The sequence below is a fragment of the Oryx dammah genome, unplaced genomic scaffold, assembly GCF_014754425.2.
Source record: "Oryx dammah isolate SB20612 unplaced genomic scaffold, SCBI_Odam_1.1 HiC_scaffold_23, whole genome shotgun sequence".
In the NCBI taxonomy this organism is placed as follows: Eukaryota; Metazoa; Chordata; class Mammalia; order Artiodactyla; family Bovidae; genus Oryx; species Oryx dammah.
Window position 1 is genome coordinate 96,268,614 of NW_024070207.1, and position 20,022 is coordinate 96,288,635.

A 20,022-nucleotide genomic window follows, 5' to 3' on the forward strand; every position below is an offset into this window, starting at 1 on the left:
TGGGTTCAGAAGGGCATGGCAACCCACTCCAGTATTCTTGCCTGGGAAATTGCATGAACAGAGGAGTTGCAGTCCATGGGGTTGCAAAAGTGTCGGACATGACTTAGTGACTGAACAACAACACGCCTTGGTTTTACCCTAGAGATTCTGATTCAGTTAGCCTGATGTGGGATAGCTAGAGGAGGCAAGTGGCATTATAAAAGCTTCCCAGGTGGTTTTCGTGCATAACCAGACTCAGGACCATCATCTGAGAGCAGTGGATCTCAGAGTGTGTGGGCTCCTGACCAGAAGCATTAGAAATGCACATTTCCAGGCATGCAGGATTGTCAATGCTGGGGTGGGGCTTAGCAATCTGCATTTTCACAGGCCCTCCAGGACATTCTGATGCTCTAAAGGTTGAGAATCTGCCTTGGAAGACCAAATTTGGGAAGAACTTTCGTACCTTTTGGAGAAGGAAATTGCAACCCACTCCAGTATTCTTGCCTGGAGAATCCCATGGACAGAGGAGTCTGGCGGGCTACAGTTTATAAGGTCGCAAAGAGTCAGACACAACTGAGCAACTAATGCAACACTTAGTACCTTTAATACAAAATAGTGCCCAGCAGTTTGAGCACCAGCTGGAAGCTTGTTAGAAATATAGACTTTTGGGACCTATCCCAGACCCAACAGATCAAAAGCCACGTTGTAAGAAGATTCCCAAGGGATTCCTATGTCCTTTTAAAGTTGAGGCAGACTGCTCTGAGACAGTGGTTTTTAACTCTAGCTGCAGTTTAAATCTGAATATCTGGGGCCCTGGCATTTTTCCAAAACTAATCCAGGTAATTGAAAACTACTATTCCAGGAGACTGTTGACTCATAACGTGTTAGAGCTGCCAGGACCCAGCCTAACAGAACATTCTAGTCCAATCCCCCTTCTGCGGATAAGGCCTTGACTTTTGTTGATGTTGCATAGAGCCAAGCCTATGTCTCCAGGCTTTTAGGCTCAAAGTCCCTGAATCCAGAGACAGCTCTGGCACAGAGGTGGCAAGGCAGCTGACCGCAGGAGCCTGGCTCCTACCCTGCTTGGGTCTGCCCATCCTGCAGAGAACCATTCCCAGCTCAGTCTGCGCCTGCCCATTCCCCCAAGGACTCCTTCCTGACAGCTCAGCATCTGGGCAGACAATTCAGGGATGTGACTGAAACTGGATGCTGCCCTCTGGGGGCAGTTGTACAACAGCTTCTCTGGCCTTGGTCCTACAGATGTCTTCATGACGGTATCACTGTCCGCTGTCTGCCTTGGCAGCATCGGTCATCCTTTTTCTTCAGTTATAGCCAGGGGACTGACCCGAGATGTGAGCCTTCTACATCTTCTACATCACAGCCCCGGACCTTACCTTATATCCATCTTAACAAGAGCACCAGGTCCAAGTAATTTGTCAGATAACTGACTCAGATTTATTCCTGGCTTTTCTTTTTCTAAAATTTAGGTGGGGGGTTGAATTGATCAGTAATCGGGGAGACAGAAACCATTATAGGTGTTTCCAGCAGAGGAGATGTTAATACAGGGCAATGGTTACAAACATATAGGAAGGGCTGGAGGAACAAAAGAGGAAAAAGACTGTTGCCAGACATTCTGTGCGTGTGCACTCAGTCATGTCCGACTCTTTGTGACTCCATGGACTGTAGCCTGCCAGGCTCCTCTGTCCATGGGATTTCCCAGGCAAGAATACTGGGGTGGGTAGATTCTCCAGGCAACCTTCCTGACCCAATTCTCCTGAATTGGCAGGCAGATTCTTTAGTACTGTGCTATCGAGAGATTAGTTAGAGCAGAAATCCATCCCAACCAAGGGCTAAGGGGAGCAAAAGTGGCCTAGTGGTGTTACCCAAAGTCCATAAACTCACCCTGAGGCTGACATGTCTGCAGCTGACACTATCATGGATGAGAATGAAGTCAGGAGCCCAGGAAACCCTCATGAAAGCCCCTACCAGAAGCCTAATGGCTTCCCTCTTCCTCCTGCCCTCTGTCCTCATGGGAGTGCCTCCCATTGGCCAACCTAGCTGGCACCCAGCTGGCAGAAGGAGTCCAAGACATGTCAATATGAGAATTTCAGTACAGGCAGTAAAGATTTCAGTGCAGGTGATGATCTAAAAAAAAAACTGAGTGCCAACAGAATCTGTGCCACAGAAGCCTTTTACTTTCTTTTATTTATTAATTATTTTTTTGGTGGTACTATGTCTTTGTTGCTGCATGTGGACTTTCTCTAGTTGTGTTGAGTGGAGGGCTACTCTCTAGTTGTGTCACACAGGTTTAGTTGCCCCAAGGCATGTGGAATCTTCCTGGACCAGGGCTCGAACCCATCTCCCCTGTACTGGCAGGTGGATTCCCAACTACTGGACCACCAGGAAAGTCCTCAGCAGCCTTGCTCTGAGGTTTTAGACATCTCCCTGTAAATCGCTGTAGTTCTCAGTGAGGAGGAGCCTGCAAAGCGGGCCTGCTCAGCCCATGCATGTAGGATAGTGCTCTGGCTGTGAGCTCCAGGCACTCTTCTAGAAGGACATGACCTGAGGCCAGATGTTGAGGTCAGAAGAGCCCCTCACAGATGTTGCTTTTACTCGCTGCCCGGTGACTTGGAGTGTGTAAGCTAGCTCTTCAGAACACTCCTCTCCACCCCCCCGCCCCTCCTGTCTCCCACTTTGAATGTCTGCTCCCTCATATTGGAAGGGGTAGAGGTGATGGAAGGGGAGGAGATACTCGAAAATCTCCCTGCTGAGCAAGCACTGGCAGAGTCCTCCAGGGATCACAGTGTTCAGATGTCCAGATTGTTCATAACAATGGAAAGAAATTGCTGATTGTTCTCAAAAAGCAACAAGCGTGTCTTAAGCTGGACCAGATGGGCCTGGAACTTTCCCAGAGGGAGAGAGGAAAAACTAAGAAATGAACCCCAATTCCAGGGGATTGATCTTAGAGTGGGACAGGGCAAGGTTCAGGCATCTTTGGGGGTAGGGGAATTTGTGCATGCAATGTCGGGGGTGAAAAGGAGATCAGTGATCGATGAGCTCTCAGGAAAATAAAGAGAAATAAGACACAGCAAGCAGGCACATCTTTCTTTTATTCTGTGACAGAGAAGCTGGAGTTTGTTCCCTGTGAATTTTACTCCAGGGATGTCACAGACTCTTTGGCTTTCAACGTATTATTAAATGAGTTTATTGACTTGGTTTGTTGGCAGGGCTCGGGGGTCTGTGAGCACAGCTTGGAGCCTCAGCTTAGTTTAGGAGCTGACACTTGGTGGCCAAGGAATTCTCAGATTTCTACACTGGCTTGAACAATGCCTCTAGGCCCAGCTGTGCTGAGTGCTAAGGAAATCCTCTCAGTTCTTCAGATCTGGAGGGAAGAGAGAACCCTGGGCTGGCTTTTGATGCTGAGGTGGTCAGTTCTGTGGTCTGGCTAAGTTGAAAGGACCACAAGTCAAAATTCATTCTCTTAGGCAGCCTACACTCTGGCAGTAGACTCAATGTCCATGGTTATTTTAAAAACAGATATAGATAGAAATAAGTCAATGTAGGAGGGAAAAAAAACATACTGCAAATTGCAGGAGGGTAAAATATTTAGAGAGCCACAACTTCCATGATATATATATATATATATATATATATATATATATATATATATATATAAAGCCCAAACCCATAGACTGTAACAACTATTGTTTGGGGGTATATTTTTTTCTTTCTTTCCATTTTTACTCCTTTCCAGTTACATTGGCATGTAGATATAACAATGGACAGTTACAATTACAGGTCTTCTCCTTTGGACCAACACTTTTTCCTAGGCCAACAGGAAGAGAAAAAAAAAATCAAGTAAATTTAAAACCCATGGACAATGAAAACCGAGTAAGTATCTTGAGATACACAGGGAGCCCCGCTGAGATGTTTTAACAAAAGACCACATACAAACCAACTTGCTTCCTGAAACTACTCTCTACTTATTTTATATTTCCTGTGGAATAGAATAGTTGGAGAGTTAACACAAACGGAAGTCTGGAATAAAAAAAAAAATCTCTGCAGTTTTAGATATGCACATTGATGGACTACTTTTCCAGCTTCCCAATTATCTGACAGCTCGGTTGACCCAGTGACCCACAAGGAAGTTTGCTAGGCAGAATGGTATTATTTTTAGAGATTCAGTTGAGGATACAAACGTTGTGGGGCTGAGAATAAATGTATCAGGGCATTGCTGTAAATGCTCTGAAATCATACAAAATTTTTCCCAGGTTGACAAATACACATTGATTTATAAACTTTTAGGAAACTAGTTTCAGCTTTGCAACAAGTTGCTTGATTGAGATACTACTCCACTTTTTTTTTTTTTTTTTTGCCCCACTGCATGGCATGTAGAACTTGCCCAACCAGGGCATGCAGAATCTAGCTCTGTGATCAGGGATCGAACCCGCGTCCCCTGCATTGGAAACATGAAGTCTCCAGTGGTTACACTACCACCTTGGAAGGCTGAGATACTGCTCCACTTTTTAACCTGGCATGATTTTTAGCACAAATTAAACAGGTAAACTGTTATTGCACCACTGTAGTATATCTCCAATGAATTTTTAGTTTGGCATCTTTCTAATGAAGATAGTGACTTCCAGTTGTGGAGTTCTTTGCTTCTCAACTCTTTGGTCCATTGGGAAAGTTTCCTAATATCTCATATGGTGCCAAAGAAGTGGAAACCCTGTTCAGGGACATGCACATGGATTACAGTCTAGCTGGGGGAAGCAAGCAATGAGGGAAATTTTCAGTGGCCAGATTTGTTCTGCCTTGGTTAGTCACTCTCTCCCTGTGCCAAGAAATGACCCCTTCTTCCCTCCATCAACAACCTCCAACTCTTTTATGTTTGTGTCAGTAATCTATTACTGCACAACCAATCACCCGGAACTTAGTGGCTTCAATCAACCATGTTATGGCTCATGGTTGTTTGGGTTGGCAATTTGGGCAGGGCTTGGTGGAGAAGCTCACCTTTGTTGCACATGGTAATGGCCAAGGTGCATGTCTGGGGCTGGAGGATCCAAGACGGCTTCACTCCCATGGGCAGCATCTCACTCAGAGGTCACTGTGCTGGCTAACATTTGAGTCCCTTTTTTCTCTCTCCCTTCATTTCTCATCTTCTCCACCTGGCCACTCAAGTCAGATAATTGGGCTTCCTTAGATGGCAGCTGGCTTCTGAGATGGTAAACACGGAAGGTGCCAGACTCTTTAAGGGCCTATGCCTGGGACTAGCATAGAATCATTTCCCTTGCATTCTGTCAGTCAAAGTAAGTTACAAGCCAGGCACAGAATCAAATGGAGGGGAGGCAGACTCTACTTCTTGGTAGAAGGTTGCTGTTGTTCAGTTGCTCAGTTGTGTCCAACTCTTTGCAACCCCATGGACTGCAGCATGCCAGGCCTCCTTGGCTCCCACCATCTCCTGGAGTTTGCCCAAGTTCATGTCTATTGCATCAGTGATGCCATCCAGCCAGGTCATCCTCTGTTGCCCTTTGTCCTCCCGCCTTCAATCTTTCCCAGCATCAGGGTCTTTTCCAATGAAGCAGCTGTTCGCATCAGGTAGCCAAACTATTGGAGCTTCAACATCAGTCCTTCCAATGAATATTCAGGATTGATTTCCTTTAGGATTGACTGGTTTGATCTCCTTGCAGTCCAAGGGACTCTCAAGAGTCTTCTCCAACACCACAGTTTGAAAGCATCAATTCTTCGGCGCTCAGCCTTCTTTATGATCCAGCTCTCACATCCGTACATGACTACTGGAAAAACCATAACTTTGACTAGATGAAACTTTGTTGGCAAAGTGATGTCTCTGCTTTTTAATATGCTGCCTAGGTTTGTCATAGCTTTTCTTCCAAGGAGCAGGCATCTTTTAATTTTGAGGCCACAGTCACCATCCACAGTGATTTTGGAGCCCAAGAAAATTAAGTCTGTTTCTGTTTCCATTTTTCCCCCCATCTATTTGCCATGAAGTGATGAGAACGGATGCCATGATCTTAGTTTTTTGAATGTTGAGTTTTCAGTCAGCTATTTTACTCTCCTCTTTCACCTTCATAAAGAGGCTCTTTAGTTCCTCTTCACTTTCTGCCATAAGGGTGGTGTCATCTGCATAACTGAGGTTATTGATATTTCTCCCTGCAATCTTGATGCCAGTTTATGCTTCATCCAGCCCGGCATTTCACATGAAGTACTTCACATATAATTTAAATAAGCAAGGCTGTATATCGTCACAGCCTTGACATATCCCTTTCCCAATTTGGAATCAGTCCATTGTTCAATGTCCAGTTCTTCTACTCTTGCTTCTAACTGTTGCTTCTTGACCTGCATACAGGTTTATCAGGAGGCAGTTAAGGTGGTCTGGTATTTCATCTCTTTAAGAATTTTCCCCAGTTTGTTGTGATCCACACAGTCAAAGACTTTTCTGTAATCAATGAAACCAAAGTAGATGTTTTTATATAATTCCCTTGCTTTTTCTATGATCCAATAGATGTTGGCAATTTGATCTCTGGTTCCTCTGCCTTTTCTAAATCTAGCTTACACCTGGAAGTTCTCGGTTCATGTACTTTTGAAGCCTAGCTTGAAGTATTTTGAGCATTATCTTGCCTAGCATGTGAAATGAGCATGATTGTGCAATATTTTGAATATTCTTTGGCATTGCTCATCTTTGGAATTGGAATGAAATCTGACAATGTTTAGTCCTGTGGCCACTGCTGAGTTTTCCAAATTTGCTGACACATTGAGTTCAGCACTTTCACAGCATCATCTTTTAGGATTTTAAATAGCTCAGCTGGAATTCTGTCACCTCCAGTAACTTTGTTTCCAAAGCCCACTTGACTTCACACTCCAGGATGTCTGGCTCTAGGTGAGTGATCACATCATCATGGATATCTGGGTCAGTAAGACCTTTTTTATATAGTTCTTCTGTGTATTCTTACCACCTCTTCTTAATCTCTTCTGCTTCTGTTAGGTCCTTGCCATTTCTGTCCTTTATTGTGCCCATCTCTGCATGAAATGTTCCCTTGGTATTTCTTATTTTCTTGAAGAGACTCTAGTCTTTCCCATTCTGTTGTTGGTAGGAAGAACTGCATGTATATAAGGGGATTATGGGTAGCCACCTTCCCAGGAAATTCACCAGAGTATTCTTTGTTAGAAATCAGAGCTTAGAAATCATTAGTGAACTACATCTTGGAAGATGTCATACCAAATTTGAAAAAAACAGGTGTGGTTGCTTATACCCTATTTCCAGGTAAATCAATAAGGCCAAAATCACAATACTTTAAACAAGTTAGAACTTCCATTCTCATATAAATGTCCGGGCAGTGTCCTAGACCCAATCTCCTCCTCATTTGTTCTTCCACTCTCAACTTGCAGCTTTCATCTGCAATCGAAGATGGCTGTTCACAGGTCACCACTTCATACACATTCAAACCAGCATGGAGGAAAAAGAAAGAGGAGAGTACCTCCTGCCACAAACACACACATACCTTTTTAAAACACAACCCAGAAGTTGCACATGTCACTTTTTCTCACAGCTCACTGGTGGAACCCATCCCATGGCCATAGATAACTTGAAATAAGGCTTGGAATAGAATCTTTATTCTGAAGGGTCACAGGCCCAGGAAAACTTCTTTTCTTCTAAAGAAATGGACATACATGGGCTTTTCTCCAGTTGTAGAGAACGGGAGATGATCTTTACTTGTGGTGTGCGGGCTTCTCATCCTGGTGGCTTCCCTTGTTGCAGAACACGAGCTCTAGGGTGGATGGGCTTCAGTAGCTGCGCCTCCTGGGCTCTGGAGCATAGGCTCAGTAGCTGTGGCACATGGCTTTACTTGCTCCACGGCATGTGGAATCTTCCTGGACCAGTGATCAAACCTGTGTCTTCTGCATTGGCAGGCAATTTCTTAACCATTGGACCACCAGGGAAGCCCTCACCCTCTTTTTTATTTCCACCATCTATCTGGTTAGACATAGTAAATATTCCCAAGTATGTTGTATAGCTTTGCAGATAAACAGTGGTTGATACAGTGCAACATGTTTGTTTCTGGTATTTTATATGCAGAGAAGAAACTAGAGCACAGAGGCAGGGGACAGTTTGTCAGATGTCTCCAGTGAGTGGGGCAGAGGCCAGGATGTTCATGAGAGTTGCCAGGTTGTCACACGGTAACTGGCCCTGGGGGCACTCTGACTCAACAAGGAATTGTGATCAAGTTTCTATAGTAACTTTGTTTATTTCATTCATGGAAATTTATAATAATGTAGAAATAGCAGTGATGGCCACGGCTGTGTAATAATAGACTTCAGTTTCTGGAGCATCTGCTGAAGGGCAGGCCAGCTAGTCTCATCAGCTGAAAAAGAGGGCCTGATGCTTGAGAATGTGACAGGAGTCCGCTCTGCTGCTGCTTTTCCAGGGTTTATGGGGAAGGTGGATGTGATGACCAGGAAAGAATGTGTATGCAGAGGATGGAGGGAAATAACTAGCTCAGCAGTAGGCAGACACACAGAAGTCTTTGACTGATTAAAATGATTTAAAAATATGTGATCATGTCTTAAAATCCCAGACTGCAAAGAAGTTCCCAAAGAGAGGAAAGGCTTTCCAGACTATAAATGGGGATGATAATAACAAGACTTAGTCTAGTGGGTGGTGGCAAGAATTCAGTGAAATAATGCAGGGCGGGTACCTCGCCTGGGCTGGGCAAGTAGGGAAGGGTCAGTAAATAAATATTAGCTATTATTGTTAGTGCTTTATTTCCTCTTGGTTCTTGTTTGGAAGAATACCGCTTCTGAAAAAGTAGGCCAAATTCGACTGATCATTGTTAGCTGTCAGAAGGTGGCTTTGGGAAGCTGAGACTCTTCACCCAGATAACCTAATTTGGAGCTGTGTTTGCTCAGTGTCAATATGTCTAGTTTATAGGGAAAACAACCCAGCCAGCATATCATCTAGATGTTTAGTTTACATGACACAAAGGGTAAGAATATCTTTTCACTCTTGACAGTGTTGCTCCAAGAAAATATGGTAACACTAAGTAATTTTATATTGAAATCTATTTCCCTTCCTCCTCCCCTCCTTTATGGCTTTAATTTTTTTTTTCTAGATTCAGTATTGTTGTTCAGTCACTCTGTCATGCTTGACTCTCTTGCAACCCCATGGGCTGTAGCCCACCAGGCTCCTCCGTCCATGGGATTTCCCAGGCAAGAATACTAGAGTGGGTTGCCATTTCCTTCTCCAGGGGGTCTTCCCTATCCAGGGATCAAATCTGTGTCTCCTGCATTGGCAGGCAGGTTCTTTACCACCGGGCCACAGTACAGCATTTTTAGTTGAGATATAATTCATTTTCACACCCCCCTCTTTTAAAAAATATTTTTGCCCATGCCATGCAGCATGTGGGATCCTAGTCCCCTGATTAGGGATTGAACCTGTACCCCATGCAGTGGAAGCACAGAATCCTAACCATGGACCGCCAGGGGAGTCCCTTGGCTTCAATTTTTAAAAAAATAAATATGCTTTCTATTATGAGCTTGCTGACTATATTTGGCCAGCAGGGGGCAGGTATTATATACATATCTTTCTGATTCACCCAAAGCTGAAAAATGTTCATCTGAACTATAAAAGTATGTCTTCTATCACCTATCATAGTAAAAACAAAAAAGGATTGTTTTTAACATCTTAGCAACTGAAAATAGACACCTCTAACTCATTTAAAGCAGCTTTCATTTCACTATCACGTTGATAAACTATAAATTCTAAGAAGCATATTTTTTTTCAGTTACTATCCCTGAAATTAGCATGCATCTCACAATTGGTGACTTAGATTCAATAAAATATAGTTATTCACTTTAGGATTAGCATATTATGGCTGTAAATTCACATTCCACAGAAGCATGGCATTGAATGAAAATGAATTTGGATCGCTGAAGACACTACTGTTTAACAAATTATTCGTGATTTCTTACCCTAAATAAAATGAGTTATTGGACAAGACACAAGAGAAAGTATATGAAGACTTGACTTGGTGCATTTAGTCTCTCAGAAATGTTTGTGATTCAGAATCAAATGACATTTCACTTTCATTCAGGCTATAGTAGTATTTAAACAATTAGCAGTTGACATATAAAATAATGCAAATCGAAATGTATTTACTCTGCCTTCTTAAAAATACATTCTCTGCCTGTTGAAAATCATCAAGTAGAACTTGTAAAAGTTTGAATCCCCCCTTCTTGTGATTTCACGTTGTGTTTGGGTGTGTTAGTCGCTCAGTCATGTCTGACTCTCTGTGACCTCTTGAACTGCAGCTCGCCAAGCTCCTCTATCCATGGAATTCTCCAGTCAAGAATACTGGAGTAGGTTGCCATTCCCTTCTCCAGGGGATCTTCCCAACCCAGGGATTAAACCTGGGTCTGCAGCATTTCAGGAAGATTCTTTACCATCTGAGCCACCAGGGAAGTCTGTTCTAAAGATAAGTGCTCTAATTTGGGTTATAATTCACATTCTCATTATTTCTATGCCTGGCCTTAAATAAATAACTTATGCTGTCTAAGGCTCAGTTTCCTGATCCGTAAAATGAGAGCATTGGGTAACTCCTTTAAGCCTCCACAACATTTACTTTTATGTAGCCTAGAGCAGTGTTAATTTTCTACCTCATGTCATATTTCACATATGGTGATATAATCCTCTCAACAGACTGTCAACTCTGAGAATAACATGATTCTCTTGCCTTTGCATGCCCAAGCCCAGCAACTGAAATGATGCCTTGGGGAAGGCTGGTACTCATTAAAGATTTGTTGCCTTGAATTGAATCAAACTAGATGATACCTAGGAGAAGGCAATGGCAACCCACTCCAGTACTCTTGCCTGGCAAATCCCATGGATAGGGGAGCCTGGTAGGCTGCAGTCCATGGGGTTGCTAGGAGTCGGACACCACTGAGTGACTTCACTTTCACTTTTCACTTTCATGCATTGGAGAAGGAAATGGCAACCCACTCCAGTATTCTTGCCTGGAGGATCCCAGGGACAGGGGAGCCTGGTGGGCTGCCGTCTATGGGATCGCATAGAGTTGGACACGACTGAAGCGACTTAGCAGCAGCAGCAGCAGATGATACCTAAGGCACTTTTCTCTAGTATCTGATGATACTGTCTTTAAAGCAGGAAGGACTCACTATGGCTGAATGATTTCTAGCTGGGTAACTGCTATGTTGCCAAGTCAATAGGCAGAGTTTGGAAGCGTGGGGAAGAAGTTGCTGTAGCTGATAAATTACCCTACAAGACACTAGCAAGGCCAGCTGATTGCTGATTTAGCCATACACAGGTAAATACTCACACAGTCTTTAAAACTCAGCAGGCATATCACTGGGAACTCTGCTCAGTGTGATGTGGCAGCCTGGGTAGGAGGGGAGTTGGGGGAGAATGGATACATATATATGTGTATACACACACACACACACACATGTATATATATATATAGCTGAATCACTCTGCTGTGCACCTGTAACTATCACAATCATTGTTAATCAGCTGTACTCCAATATGGGCTTCCCTGGTGGCTGAGTGGTAAAGAACCCACCTGCGATGCAGAAGACGCAGGAGGCGCCGGGTTTGATCCCTGGGTTGGCAAGATCCCCTGGAGGAGGGCATGGCAACCCACTCCAGTATTCTTGTCTGGAGAATCCCATGGACAGAGGACCCTGACGAGCTACAGTCCATAGGGTCACAAACAGTTGGACATGACTGAAGCGACTGAACACGCATGCATATCCCAATACAGAATAAAAAATTGAACTTGGCAGACAAGAAGGGGTAAGATAAAGGGAAAGAAGAGAAATACAGAAGAGGTGAATAAGCCCTTCAAAAATAGGGAGCACCTAGAGCTTTGGGCACTCGCAAAGATAGTGCAGTGGTAAAGAACTTGCCTGCCGATGTAGGAGATACAAGAGACAAGGGTCTAATCCCTGGGTCAGGAAGATCCCCTGGAGAAGGAAATGGCAACCCATTTAGTATTCTTGCCTGGGAAATCTCATGGACAGAGGAGCCTGGTGAGCCACAGTCCACGGGGTCACAAAGAGTCGGACACAACTCAGCACAGAGCTTCGGCATGTCTAATGGTGGGTTGGGTGTCGAACCCCAGGTTGATATTTCCTGATGATGGTGAGAATATTCTGGTTATATTTTCAGATCTCGAACCTCCTAGAATCAAGTGTCCAAGTGTGAAGGAACGCGTTGCAGAACCCAACAAGCTGACAGTCCGAGTGTCCTGGGAGACGCCCGAGGGAAGAGACACAGCAGATGGTATTCTCACTGAGTAAGTGCAACTTGGCAGCTGGAATGAGGTTGCCCGTTTATGTGAGAAGTTCACTATGAAGAATAAGGAAGTGTGTTTCTGCTGGTCAGTATATGCTTTCAGCCACACCTCATTCATTTATTTTTCTTCACTGTCTGGCATACTACATTCTTCACTTATGTATCTGTTTACTGCCTGTCTCAACTACAGTATGTTTGCAGCCATATCCTTAATGCCCAGAACCATGCCTAGCACATAGTTGCTACTTAGTAACTATTTGTTGAAGGAAAGAAAGGAAGTCAGAAAGAGTGGTGGGAAGAAGGGAGGAAAAGGGACAGAAGGAGGAAGAGGAAGTCAAGTGGTTAATTCATGGAAAGACTTACTGCCATTGTCTGCTAGGCCCCCTACCCAGGCCTTCCTAAGCCACCGCCTCCCTGGGAACCTGTGTCTCCCAGGTGGAGCTCAGTGTCACCCCCTTGTACTCTTGGAGTATGTTTTAGGGCAGAACTCCAAAATCTCGTTTTTTGGCACTTGTTTCTTTCACAACTTTTGATTTTTAATTTTTTAATATATGACCATTAAACACTTAAACCAGTTGTAAATAAAAGAGAAGGAGTCCTTCTGCCTTCTTCCCCACCCCAACCCCCTTCTCCAGGACCAACTGCACAAATAGTTTGAAATACATCCCCAAAATCTTTAAAAATGGGTGGTTCCCTTCAGTGAAGTTCAGCCACATGTTGTTCTAATCTAGCAGCTGCGCCTGTGCCCCTGCGGCTATGGATGGGCCCTCATGTTCCCTGGAGGCCACTACTTCATGTCAGCATATTCACATCCATGCCTTAGAGTACACGGTCCTATTAGACCTCCCCACCAAGTTTCCATCTGTGGACAAAGAACACCTCTGACTTATCCCTGGTGAGCCATACAGCAGGGCAAGGCTTTCTAGAATTCTGTCAACCCAGGCTGGGCAAGAGGAAATGTTTTGAAGCCAATATTAGCCATAACAGAACATTTTCTTCTAGGAAGAGGCTCAGTCTTTCACCCCTAGGACGTTTTGTTCTGACAGCCTGATAATTTTTCCCACCATCTAGCTTAGATCATATTTGTTATGTTTCCCCTTGTAATTCCTCAAAGATAAAGTGTGAGTATTAAGAAATTATTTTTTAAAAAAAGAAATTATTTATTTGCTGTTGCATACATATGTCACCCTTTAAGGAGAAACTTTAGTCAATGGGAATTAAAAATATAAGTCACAGTTTATATAACCATGGCATCCATCACGTGTGTATGTGCTCAGTCATGTCCAACTCTTTGTGACCCCATGGACTGTAGCCTGCCAGGCTCCTCTGGCCATGGGATTCTCCAGGGAGAATATTGGAAAAGGTTGCCATTTCTTCCTCCAGGGGATCTTCCTAACCCAGGGATCAAACCCAGGTCTCCTACATTGGCAGGCAGGTGGGTTCTTTACCACTGAGCCACCTGGGAAGCCCTTGATATCGTCAGGGATTGGCTTTTAACAATTGTTGAATCTTTTGGGACCCAGCATGATGCCTGGCCCTGCTTCTAGCCCATAACAGATTCTTAGATTCTCACAACTGCGATTGCTATTGAAATCTGGTGTAATATACACACAATATCAGGTCATCAGATGACTCTAGTTATCGAGCAAAGATATTCACCTTGGCATTTTTGTGGGTAATCTGTGTGTTACAGTTAGAAATGTGACATTTTGAAAGAGCATCTTAGTAACCCAAACCCTCTGTTCAGAGCAGGTATTGGCTTCCTATATTCTACAGCCCAGGGCCATCAGAGGTGTGGAGCAGAATGAGGAGTTCAGATAAGGCTGTCTTTTCTCCCTTTTCAGCTCTTGCCTGGCCCCTTTGCTTCTCTGGCATTTCTCTTCTTTTTCTCATGTCTTTTGCAAGCTTCTGTTCTGTAGTCCCCTTCTGCGGTAGGGGGAAGGTTCTAGTGTCAGGTGCTGAGACAAGTGCTTCCTATAAGCTCCATATTTATGCCCTATGACTGTTGTTTGCATGTCACACATGAAAGAGAGTCTCCAAGAGGTGAGCGGCCACTCATGTTTGAAGTATGATTCCTCTCAGGTTTATCTGCTTTTAAATTGTGCTTCCTGATGAGGACCTTAAAGCACCTAAGGCCCAAAGTGACACGTCTGTAATGCTGGGATGTCTGGCACTCTCATAACACCCCTCACTGCATACTTGTAAACAACTGCCTTGTCCACCTGTGTGGAAGGTTCTCCTCAATGGTGACAGTGAGAATTTTACATGCACATTGTCAGTCAATATTCTTTTCTTTTTTTTTTTTCAATATTCTTTTCATTCCTCAGACGTGTAGAGAGAAGGGAAATTATCTACTGAAAAACAGTTGATCATATTGTACCTACTGATATTCTTATCAGACAACTGAGAATAAAGATGTGGGAGTCACCCTTGCTCTGTGACCTTGGGTGGGTTCTTTGATCTTTTGGTGGCTCAGTTTCCTCATCTGTGAAATGGGTATAACAATGCCTACGTCATAGGGTTGTTGAGAGGATTAAATAAACTACTGTATATGTGTGTGTGTGTGTGTATGTATATATATATATATATATATATGTCTAGAGCCACACCAGACATGTGTAAGGTTTACATACTGGGCTTCCCTGGTAGCTCAGAAGGTAAAGAATCTGCCTGCAATGCGGGAGACTTGGGTTCGATCCCTGGGTTGGGAAGATCCCCTGGAGGAGGGAATGGCACCCCACTCCAGTATTAATGCCTGGAGAATCCCCACAGAGAGAGGAGCCTGTAGGACTGCAGTCTGTGGGGTTGCAAAGAGTCAGACACGACTGAGTGACTCAGCACACACAGCACAGAGAATAATAATAATGATAATAATAATAACTAATAATAAAGATAATAATAACTTGAGTTATTATTATGATCACCGTGAAATCACAGTGAATTTGCCTTTTGCTCAGGAAAGGTCTCCACTGAAATAGAAAAAGCAAAAAAAGTTCTAGCGCCCCCTGCAGGCCCAAATTGCCAGTGACTGCTGGGACTACCCTCTCAAATGATTTCCCTCAAAGAAAATTCCCTCATCCTCCCAATCAGATGGGATTCCCTGGTGGCTCAGAGGTTAAAGCGTCTGCCCGCAATGCAGGAAGCCTGCGTTTGATTCCTGGGCCAGGGAAGATCCCCTGGAGAAGGAAATGGCAACCCACTCCAGTATTTTCGCCTGGAGAATCCCATGGATGGAGGAGCCTGGTGGGCTACAGTCCACGGGGTCACAAAGAGTTGGACACAACTGAGCGACTTCACTTTCCCTTTCACTTTCCCAGTCGGGTGGCAGTTCAGGTCTCCCTTGGACCAAAGGAAAGAAGACTTGAGCTTTGGGTTCTCAGCATCTCCCATCCTCTGTTCTACATCCCAACAAGAAAAACCAGTCTGATCTTTCCAGGAACTGGGGACTTCCATTTTCTGGTCTCAAACTGCACTTCCAAAACAGAGTAAAGCTCAGGAAATTCTCTTCTTTGAGAATTAAACTAGTAAAACTGGCTTAATGGCAGTCCCTTGGAGTCTCTGTATCTTGAACAGAATGGGTGCTCAACACCCATGATGATCCTCTTTGATCCTTAGGCCATCATGGCCTGATTGTTGTTAGGGCCTACAGCGATCATCTTTGGTGTTTCTGATTTTTTCCCCCTTTAAGTGTTATTCTAAAAGGCCCACCCCCAGGCTCGCATTTTCCAGAAGGAGACCACAAGATCCAGTACACAGTCTATGACAGAGCCGAGAACAAGGGCACTTGCCAATTTCGAGTTAAAGTAAGAGGTAAGATGACTGCTTCTTGGCTTTTTTTTCCCCTCTCTTTTTAAGAACAAAGGGAAGCAGAGACTCAAGCTAGAACCTTCTATGAGTGCCCATTGTCAGAGGAAGACTTGCCAGCTCTGGATTTGCCTCTGATCATGAGGCTAGGGGAAGGGTGCCACTTCACTGCCTAAATTTCACAATTCAAATCCGGATGAGGTTGAGTGCTGGCAGATGATTGAAGGAGTCCAAGAGAGCAGTAAGCTCATCTCACATGAGCCCATCGCTGGCTGTCCCAGAACAACAGTATTTAATAGCTTTTATACTCCTGGGCTTCAGTGACCAGCCAAAGCTTATGTAAGTCCTTCTATGAAGGAGGTTAGGAGCCCCTTAGATAGCCCACCAGCCCGACCGTGTTCTTGGTGTTCCAGAAGCTTTGGGAAAAAAAGGTTTTTAAGGTTTACTTTGAGCTTCATGGTTTGGGTAGCTAATAACTAGCCATCTTTACTCCTTCCTCTTCTGGGTTCAACCTCCTCATCTAGACCACAGGGAGCTGCATCAGTTTATCTCAGTGGTCTTGTTGGTTTGAACAGTGACCCTCCCAAGGCCCACCCACTGGCAGATAGCCACACCTGCCCCTCCCTACACACCTGCCCAGTGTAGAAGCTGGTGTTTCTGACGCCCCCTCTCCCTGCTTGCTTTGTGGTGGTGGTGGGGCACTCAGCACTGAGCACCCTCTGGGCTTGTGTCCCACACAGTGAGACGCTGCGGCAAGCTCCACGCCCCGGAGAATGGCTACATGAAGTGCTCCAGTGACGGTGATAATTATGGGGCCGTGTGTGAATTCTCCTGCATCGGAGGCTACGAGCTCCAGGGGAGCTCTGCCCGAGTATGTCAGTCCAACCTGGCTTGGTCTGGCACTGAGCCCACCTGCACAGGTATGAGGGCAGCTCTCTCTCCAGCCAGCAGCAGACCCTGATGCCCCTTTGGTTCCGGTTTCCAGGACAGGGAGGCTTCTGTTCTATATACTTTGAAAGGTTCAGGGCCAGCCATCTGTATCTGTTGGATGAAACAGTCTTCCAATAACTGGGCAGCCCATCTTGCCCACTCTCCTTGTTCACCTCTGCTCATCTGCTGATTTATCTCGCATGTCCTCTAAGGAGGAAGCTGGAGGTAGGAGCCCAGGGTTCATTATAAATCAGTGGCATTATGAATTAGCAAAGTCTGCACCCTTGGGACCTCCCTGGCAGTCCAATGCCTAAGACTCTGCACTCCCAATACAGGGGGCCAGGGTTCGATCCCTGATCAGGGAACTAGATCCCACATGCCACAATGAGGAGTTGCTTGCCACCACTAAAACCTTGTGCAACCCAAACAAAAAAGCATCTGTACTTGCAGCCATGAAATTAAAAGACACTTACTCCTTGGAAGGAAAGTTATGACCAACCTAGATAGCATATTGAAAAGCAGAGACATTACTTTGCCAACAAAGGTCCGTCTAGTCAAGCCTATGGTTTTTCCAGTGGTCATGTATGGATGTGAGAGTTGGACTGTAAAGAAAGCTGAGCGCTGAAGAATTGGTGCTTTTGAACTGTGGTGTTGGAGAAGACTCTTGAGAGTCCCTTGGTCTGCATGGAGATCCAACCAGTCCATTCTGAAGGAGATCAGCCCTGGGATTTCTTTGGAAGGAATGATGCTAAAGCTGAAACTCCAGTACTTTGGCCACCTCATGCAAAGAGTTGACTCATTGGAAAAGATCTTGATGCTGGAAGGGATTGGGGGCAGGAGGAGAAGGGGACAACCGAGGATGAGATGGCTGGATGGCATCACTGACTAAATGGACGTGAGTCTGAGTGAACTCCGGGAGTTGGTGATGGACAGGGAGGCCTGGCATGCTGCGATTCATGGGGTCAGAAAGAGTCGGACACGACTGAGCGACTGAACTGAACTGAACCCTTGTTCCTCTCTTCAAAGCCAGTACGCTACTATGTACAGATGATAGAGCCCCTGCTTTGCAGCACTAGCTGGAAAGTCCCGCAGATCTTGGGCCTTTGGGATCTTTCCTCCTAATGTCAGATGAGGAAGCAAATACTCTACCTTCTCCTGGAGCTGTTAAAAGGATGAAATGAGGTCATCTATTGAACAGTGGAATTGAGCAAGGCTTGGCATATGGTCCTGGAGTTGGGAAGATCCCCTGGAGAAGGGAATAGCAACCCACTCCAGTATTCTAGCCTGGATAACAGTAACAATGGTGAAACTAAAACTTTCAATACCTGTCAGCTGTTATTACTGAGGAACAAAATGTGACATTTGGACTAGCCAGAAAATTCTGGACATGGCTTCTATTTCTGTACTCCACTTTTTCTCATTTCCTAGTACTTTCTCCGGAGAATGCAATGGCAACCCACTCCAGTACTCTTGCCTGGAAAACCCCATGGACGGAGGAGCCTGGTAGGCTGCAGTCCATGGGGTCGCTAAGTCGGACACGACTGAGCAACTTCACTTTCACTTTTCACTTTCATGCATTGGAGAAGGAAATGGCAACCCACTCCAGTGTTCTTGCCTGGAGAATCCCAGGGACGGGGGAGCATGGTGGGCTACCGTCTATGGGGTCGCACAGAGTCGGACACGACTGGAGTGACTTAGCAGCAGCAGCAGCAGTACTTTCTCATCTTTATGCTTTCCCTTTAATCTTAGCTGCTCAGAATTAGCTTAGAGAGAGATGGAGACAGATACATACATCAGCAGCTAAATGCCTGAGGCTCTTAGATTTCATTAAAATACAAAGAACATCCCTCTTTCCTTCCCTGTCTCATTTCCTGGGGTAGGAGAGTAATGCCCCCCACCTCCAGTACCCTGCAAACATATTCATATCATAGTCCCCAGAACCTGTGAATGTATTACCTTATGTAGCCAAAGAGACTTTGAAGTTGTAAATTAAGGATTTTGAAATGGGGGGAAAGCACGTGGATTACCCAGGTGGGCTCAGTGGAATCCCAAGCATCCTTTATAAGAGGGAGGTGGAACTGCTCTCAGAGAGGAGTGAAGTTGGAAGCTGCTACGCTGCTGGGTTTGAAGGTGGAGGAAAGGCTAGGAGCCAAGATTCTGGAAAAAGGCAAGGAAACAGATGTTCCCCCAGGGTATGTGGGTTGGGGGCGGCTGGGGAGGGGGCACAGCCCTGCCAACAGCCTTGACTTGACCCCAGTGAAACCCGTTCCAAACTTCACACTGCCAGAATTGTAAGAGAATGTGTGTTAAGCCACTAGGTTTGTGGTGATGAGTTGACCACAAGCAAGAGGAAAGTAACATGCGTCCCCACTCCCCAACTGAGTGCTCTTTGGGACCACCTCCTGAATAAACTGAAGACTTCTAGTTGAGTCTTTATCTCGGGGTTTACTTCTTACACATATGTTTCTGTGTCTCATCACAGGCTGTATGTATTGAGCCAGAAGCAGTAGAGGGTTTCTGACCTACCTGACTGTTTCTGATTGCAGCCATGAATGTCAATGTCGGCGTGAGAACAGCAGCTGCACTTTTGGATCAGTTTTATGAGAAAAGGAGACTGTTCATTGTGTCCACCCCCACAGCCCGAAACCTCCTCTACCGGCTGCAGCTGGGGATGCTGCAGGTGAGTCCTGGCAGCAGGGCCGAGGCAGGAGGGAGACCTCTGAACAGGAAGGGCCCAGCCATTTCATTAAAAAGCAAAGGCTAAATTTAGTTCTTAATCCATTTCCCAGGAAATTTAGGAACTGGCACTTCAGAACTCCCACCATTCATTTCTGGGTCTGGGCTATAACCTAATTAGCATTGACACCCCAGAGCTAACACAATCTTTTTCCAAATAATGAGGTTTGTTTGTCTTCACTAATAAACCTAACTGACATGTTGTCCAGGTTCAGCCAAAGAACAAATTGTCTTTGCTGAATCCGGCC

General features: G+C 45.0%; 1 protein-coding gene across 2 annotated transcripts in view; it reads left to right on the forward strand.

Moving 5' to 3' along the window:
* The window catches only part of SRPX (sushi repeat containing protein X-linked), a 149,908-nt gene that overhangs the window by 71,864 nt on the left and 58,022 nt on the right, over positions 1-20,022 (forward strand). For both annotated transcript variants that reach the window (XM_040266316.1, XM_040266315.1), the window contains 4 exons: positions 12,179-12,305; positions 15,993-16,114; positions 16,849-17,028; positions 19,585-19,718. In XM_040266316.1, the coding sequence (XP_040122250.1) occupies positions 12,179-12,305; positions 15,993-16,114; positions 16,849-17,028; positions 19,585-19,718 (563 nt within the window). The remainder of the gene's footprint in view (positions 1-12,178; positions 12,306-15,992; positions 16,115-16,848; positions 17,029-19,584; positions 19,719-20,022) is intronic.